The sequence below is a fragment of the Ylistrum balloti genome, unplaced genomic scaffold, assembly GCF_031769215.1.
Source record: "Ylistrum balloti isolate Yb309-2 unplaced genomic scaffold, AGI_CSIRO_Ybal_v1 Utg370280, whole genome shotgun sequence".
NCBI lineage: Eukaryota > Metazoa > Mollusca > Bivalvia > Pectinida > Pectinidae > Ylistrum > Ylistrum balloti.
In genome coordinates, this window is record NW_026782215.1 from 508805 (window position 1) to 515876 (window position 7072).

The 7072-nt window shown below is 32.8% G+C and overlaps 1 protein-coding gene across 1 annotated transcript; it reads right to left on the reverse strand.

Annotated features, from left to right (window-relative positions):
• On the reverse strand, positions 1-7072 carry LOC132552801 (cell growth-regulating nucleolar protein-like). Its single transcript, XM_060216995.1, has 7 exons — positions 6948-7072; positions 6346-6466; positions 5453-5560; positions 3291-3374; positions 1169-1487; positions 649-809; positions 1-331 (listed from the first exon to the last, which is right to left on the reverse strand). The coding sequence occupies exons 1-7, from the start codon at positions 7070-7072 to the stop codon at positions 194-196; spliced, it is 1056 nt and encodes a 351-aa protein (XP_060072978.1). The 3' UTR covers positions 1-193.

The following is a 7072-nucleotide window of genomic DNA, read 5'->3' on the forward strand; positions in this document are numbered from 1 at the left end:
CTGGGTAAACATGATTTTATTTTGTGTAAAACATATTGACAACATTATGATTTATCTAAATATGTGTGGCAATAAATTTTATAACAAAATAGTAGAACCAAATTAGATAAAAGTTCTTTCTTTTAATTGGTCAGCTGTCATCTTACAAGTTTTTAAAAAATTAAAACTGACATATTGCAGCAACTATTTGTGTCTATTTTCTGTCACGTATTTTCACTCGCTCTTTATGCACAACAAATGTAGGGTTCTTTGTGACTTTCTTGGTAAATTTCGCTCCAAGCTTTTCCTCAGTCATGGGCCTCCCTCCTTGTGATGAATATTCTGCGAGTACCTGGCCAATCAGAAAAAAAAATCACAATACAAATCGTTCATCAGTAATTTTGTCTATACTGTTGACATACATACCAAACATTTCTATTAAACAGACAGATTAATGATGTTAATTACCAGTTATGTTAATGATTTCTTGAAATTTTTTAAAAATAACAGTTAAATTTCTTTTCAAGCTCTAAAAAATATGAACTTTCGACAAATAAATATTTTCAGTTTATAATTAATCCAGTATTTGCAGTTTATCATTAAAATGACCCTTTATCAGATAAGAAGTTCCCATTTTCATCAGATTTTCTGATTGCTAAAACTCCATACCTTCTTACGGAGTTTTTTTAATGCCATCTCGCCTTTACTCTGCAGTACAGTGGTAATAACCTCTACCCAGTCAAATTTCAACCCTCTCTTGGCTGGGCTCTCCTCCTCTGGCTCCCCATCCTCTAGGTTATTGTTTGTAAGTATAGACTCATCAGCATTTTCTGGGGAATACATCATATTGACTTTTTTATTATGAAAATTACATGAATTTTGCATCTATAAGAAAAGTAAAACCAAATTCCATATTTTGATTATGATGTGTGAGAATGTGAATGATGTTACCATTTCTGCATTGTAATCAAGACCTTTTGAAAATAAAACAAGTACTCATAAAAGAAGAAAAAAAACCCATAAAGGCCTTGTAAATCACCAATATTCAGAAATATTTTGTAAATTAATGAAGCATCTTGCTGATGTTTTGGTCAGTAACTTGTGAATCTTGTTACCCACAGTATGTATGCTTATCTTTTGTACAGGGTTTTATGATAGTCTTCTTTATTCTCCAGCATCAGCACCTTACCTTTATCTTTTTTCTTCTTCTTAACCTTTACAGGCTCCTCTGTTTCATCTTCCTCCATCTCTTCATCTCTCTTTCTTTTCTTGCTTTTTTTCTTTTTACTTTTTTCACTGTCTACATTTTCACTTGATTCACTTTTGTCTTTTTTCTCCTTTTTGTTACTCTTTTTACTTCTTTCTTCCTTCCTTTCTCTCTTACTTAATTTTCTTTCTTCACATGGTTGATCCTCTATCACTTGTTGAGCAACAACCTCCTCTGTCTTTGATTGGCTAGTTCCATTTGTATGACCATTTTCAAGAGGTTTCTTTTCTGGTTGTTTATTCTTAAAATGAAGAATAAAAAAAAAAGACATTTATAGTAGATATAATAACATTTAATATGTTTTCTGTTTTAGATATTTTTTCATAAAATGATAAATGATGAATTGTTTTTGAAAATATATAGATTTATGTCATCAAGTCTGCTTTCAACTCCGAGATTCTTATATACAAAGACTTTCTGGTGTATAAACAAGATGTTTTAAATAAGACATCCCAGAAGGATCTTGGCACCCACCATTGTTTTTTTTTTTTTTTTTATTATTTGAATCTTTTCCATTTTTCTCTATTCTTCCTCTGTTCTTTCTCTTACTTATATAAAATTTGAAATAAAATGTAGTGATAATAATCTTTAATTTCAAAATACAAGATGATCCCCTGTTGGCCACGTTGATTTTTCTGTCAGTCCCAAAATCTAAAGGGCAAAATAAGTGGCTAAGGGGAACCTAGATATAATATTAGGGAAAGACCTATCGAGTACTACACAAGAAATTGTGAGAGTAATCTTTCATTATTAAAATTCAAGGCCTATGATCTGTCAGTCATTTTACTTTTCTAATTAGTCCCAAAATCAAAATGCACATTTAGGGATCAAGTGGAACTGTCATATGAAATTTGGGAAAGATCCATACAGTACTTCTCCAGAAATTGTGATACTGAACTTTCATTGTCAAAATTCAAGATGGCCACCTGTCAGCCATTTTTGTTTTCCTAATGAGTTCTAAAGTCAAAATACATGAAGTACATCTAGGGATCAAGTGGAACCTTCATATTAAACCTGAGAAAGGTCCATCCCATACCAGCAGTAATATCAATAACAAAGAATTGATGTTGGTGGGCTACAAAGTCAACAGTATCAGATAAAGCAATACAATTTTTCAATACTGATGCTGTTGCTTTACAGAAAATGCAGAAAGCAGAAAATAAAAGTCACAGTGACTTAGTGTCTAAAATGATGTAGTACATCAATATACTGGGTTATCCAAAATCATGTTTCTTGACTGATTGACTTAGAGTACATTGTATTAAAGTAAGAACTAGCATTAGAGCTGGACAAAAACATGGAAAATATGTCCCCTGTTGTTTCATTTGTCTGTTTTTGGCATTAATTCTTACACAGATCTACTGGTACGACATGAGACCTAATGGCCTTGATGGTCATTGCAGGTAAGCAATATTGAATATAAATGTTATAGGGTCACTGCGGGTAAGCAATGTTGAATATAAAGGATAAAGGGTAAGTAGCTTTCAAGTGTCACAACATCAAGCTGACATCTCATACTGATAATTCTACTAAAATTTGAAACATTTTGAATCGAAATTAAACAAATTATGTTCAAAAATCAAATTTTTCATTATAATCTCCCCGAGTGGAAAATGCTAGATCCTGGGGTCACAACATTCACACTTTTGGTAAAGAATTTTAGAACACTTCCATCCATGGACAGCATTTCATTCTAAAATATCTGGACATTTAGAAGATTCTGTCAATTTGACTTCTTTTGGCCCTGCCCCTCAGGCCCACGGGAGGTGGGGACCATATAATTCACAATTTTGGTTCGTCTTGTGTCGGGGAAGATTTCTGCAAAGTTTCATTGAAATTGGTTCCAAATTTTTTAGAAGTAAAAAATGTAAAATGTTTACTGTATGCACCAACAAAATGTGTATGTCACCGTGAGACCTAAAAACCTACAAAGTCTTAATTTAATTCTCATTCAATATCTGAAAATATTTTGCAAACTAGATAAGTTATGATCTTACTATTTTTCAATTTGAAAGTGGAAATTTCTTGACTAACAATATCTTACCTGTGTTGTATTTTCCATTAACAAATCCCATGCCTGGTTGATCAGGTAACTGTTCCTTGTATTTAAACTATTACCTACAAAATTCTGAAAGAATAAAGTTTTGTTTCCTTAAACTCATGATAAGGGAATCTAGGCAGAAAATTCAGGTAGAGACAAATAATACTTCCATAATCTATATTAATTGAGTATTTCACTGTTAAGTGTACATCGAAAACTCATTCAAATGTACATGTATACAATGTAGCTGTTTTTTATACTGACATATATTCTGATTCCACTAGAATTTAATTAATCACAGGTGCAGAGATTAATCTAAACAAATCGTACTACCAGAAAAGGGTAGTATTCACGAATTGATAATTTCCCCTTCTGAATATAAACAATGTCCCTATCTAGAAAATGTACTGAAAAAATTGGGAAATTTCCCAAATTTGGGAAAATTTCCCCCAAAACAGAGCTAATTAATACATTTCTACTTAAAATTTTTCAAATCATGCTGTAATGAAAAAGAAATATCAGTCTAACCTCAACATTGTTATATCTTCTTCATGTTATATCCATGTATATTATATATATATTTTAACCCTATCCCCCTTTTGACCAATATAACTGCCTGAAATTCTCTATTTCTCAAAACAGGGCAAATATTCCCCTTTTGCTACAATGGGCAGTATTCCGCAAGTTCAAGATTAACCCATCCCAGTATTCTGAGAACTGGACTTCAATATACAGTAATTTGCAATGGTATGATCAATTATGTCTTTAACTACTTTTAAAATGATGATTACAATGAAATGTCTTGGCTTTTTGGGGAAAACATTAATATGTTAATAGAAGATATATTAGCTATCATCTTAGGTTAGTAAAATATACCATTTAAGTTAAATGTTGCTTCCATTTCATGATATCTGTGTAAACCATTATTTTCCTATGAATATGAACTTTGTTCAATATAACCTGTCCATGTTATAATGCTAAAAACTTTGTACAATAATTTGATATAACACTTTCCTAATGACTTCCCATATCAAATTATTGAAATTTTTCAATAACTTCAATATCACTGTCGTGTACCCATTAAGGAATGGTCTTTTCAAAAATGGTGGAAGAAGATGGCCACAAAAGGCAGGGGCTCACTTTAAGCTACCAAATCACTGGTATATGAATACAATTTGATTGAGACAAATACCACACCAAACTCAGAAATAGTAGAATATATATTATGTTACGGATTGATTACAACAAAAACAAACAAAACCAATTTCAGTTCTGGATTTATTTCAGTTAGTGACTGCAATAAGTTTTAGAATGAAGTGGAAATACTGAAATACCAAAAATCCTGTTGTACTATCAGAATGTTTATTTTGGTTTCAAATCGCTTGGTTGGGATATCAAATTAAACTTCATTAGCATGAATAATCCAATTTAGAAATAACTGATTTTTTGTTTACTACAGTAAAATATATTTCTAAACCCCCTAGCAAGTCTTGAAAATGGATGTCTCAATGTTTTCATTCTCTTATCACACGGACTTAATCTGAACATCATCAATTGATAGGTTGAACAGGACTCAATTCCCCCACTGACAGCAAAGTGTCCATCAATATGTATAGGACACAGATAAATTTTGCTTTGTTTTTGTAAATATGATAGAAATATATATATTGAAAAATAGATAAAAACAGATGTAATTGAGTGTTTCCCTGATAATCAACATAAACTATTTGACTACTGAAATGTTTCAGAATGAGCAAAAACTTCCTTTGAACTCTGCCTTGATACCCAATTCTACAATTTGCTCAACCTTTCAAAAGGGTCACAATTATTTATGAACTGATCAGCAACAAATAAATACTGTTATATAAAATTGGTATATATCTGAGTTTGGTGTGGTACTTGTCTCAGTAAGATTGTATTCATTAGTAACTGATTTTGTAACTTAAAATGAACACCTGCCTTTTATGGTCATCTTCCTCCATCATCTTGAAAAGGCCAATCCTTAATGAGCACATGAAAGTGGATCAAAACACAATTTAAAAAAATATATATAATCTTTAATTTGGAAACTCTGAACTCATCTCTATTTGGACCATATCCAAATTACTTTGCTTAAATTATTTCTATTTTTTATGACTTGTATGTTTAAAATCCTCCATTTTTACCTCAAACTTTGCTCGTTTCCTTGGAATGTTGGGGTAATCCTTCATCCTTTCCAATAACCCTTTCAGCTGGGCATTGGCATTACATTTGTCAATTGCATGTTGAACTTGCTGTAAAGAATAATAATATACTTATGCAGAATAAAATGAAAGATATGATCATGAGGAATGCTACTACTATTTTTCAATGTGGACTTCTTAACATTTAAATATATGAATTTAAACTTTTCCTCTTATAAAGTACGGGTGTCAGTTTCAGTCAGTCTATGTGGACATCATGGATACCATTTATTCCTTCTTTTCCAAAGCAGGGCATAAAAATGTCATGTTAATGTGCTAAGCTAAGTTACCTGTAGCCAGAGGTCCTGTTTCATATCCCCTTTATCAGCACTAGTAATGGTGTAACAGAGGTCATTTTCCATCTCAATGCCTCTGCTAGGAATCAAACCCAGGACCCCTGGCTTACTAGTCTGACGCTCAACCAATCGAGCTAAAGAGAAGTCCTCTCTAGCTGAGTGATATATTGCGGCTAGTATTTTACCAGGGTTATACTAAGTTACCTGTAGCCAGAGTTCCTGTTTCATATCCCCTTTATTAGCACTAGCTTTAGGGTTATGTTGCTGGGATGGTATAAGCTAAGTTACCTGTAGCCAGAGTTCCTGTTTCATATCCCCTTTATTAGCACTAGCTTTAGGTTTGTGTTGCTGGGATGGTATAAGCTAAGTTACCTGTAGCCAGAGTTCCTGTTTCATGTCCCCTTTATTAGCACTAGCTTTAGGTTTGTGTTGCTGGGATGGTATAAGCTAAGTTACCTGTAGCCAGAGTTCCTGTTTCATATCCCCTTTATTAGCACTAGCTTTAGGTTTGTGTTGCTGGGATGGTATAAGCTAAGTTACCTGTAGCCAGAGTTCCTGTTTTGCATCCCCTTTATTAGCATTAGCTTTAGGTTTGTAGTTTTTGCCCGAGTATTTCTCCTCCTCACTGATACACTTGTTGTGACTTTGGTAGTCATCACCCCTACAACATCAATAATGTGAATCATTGTTAGTAATTTGGTTTTCACAGATGTTTGGTTTAAAGCAAAACGACAGACCTTACCAAATGCACACTTGTCCACATGTATAGCAGTGTACCAGAATTTAATAACAATTGGTGACAGAATATACTGACAAACATCTAAAACAAAGCAATGCACAAAAGTAAAACAGACTGAAGGTACAACGCAGAGCTAATAAAATACATTTTTGTGTGAAAATACATGCATTTCTGCAAGATTTATATCTGAAGAAAACTAGATCTACATAAAACAAGGAATTCTTGAATCCCCAAGATTTATTCCTGTTTGTCCTTCCATGAAAATATTTTTCAATGAAATTTGGTGCCAAGATAGCAGTTTGATAAGCATTATAGGAAGTGTGTTAGCGTTATCTCCCTGTCAGCATGACCAACCTCAGTATTAATGATAATCATATAGTGCTTAATTGTGATAATTAATTACCAGAAATCCTTTCCACAGTCAACGCATGATACAACTTCACAACGACGACACTTTCCTAGATAGTGACTTTCAACTTGGTTCTTCTTCAGCGAGTCGCCACAAGCATTGCAAGTAAATACCACCAT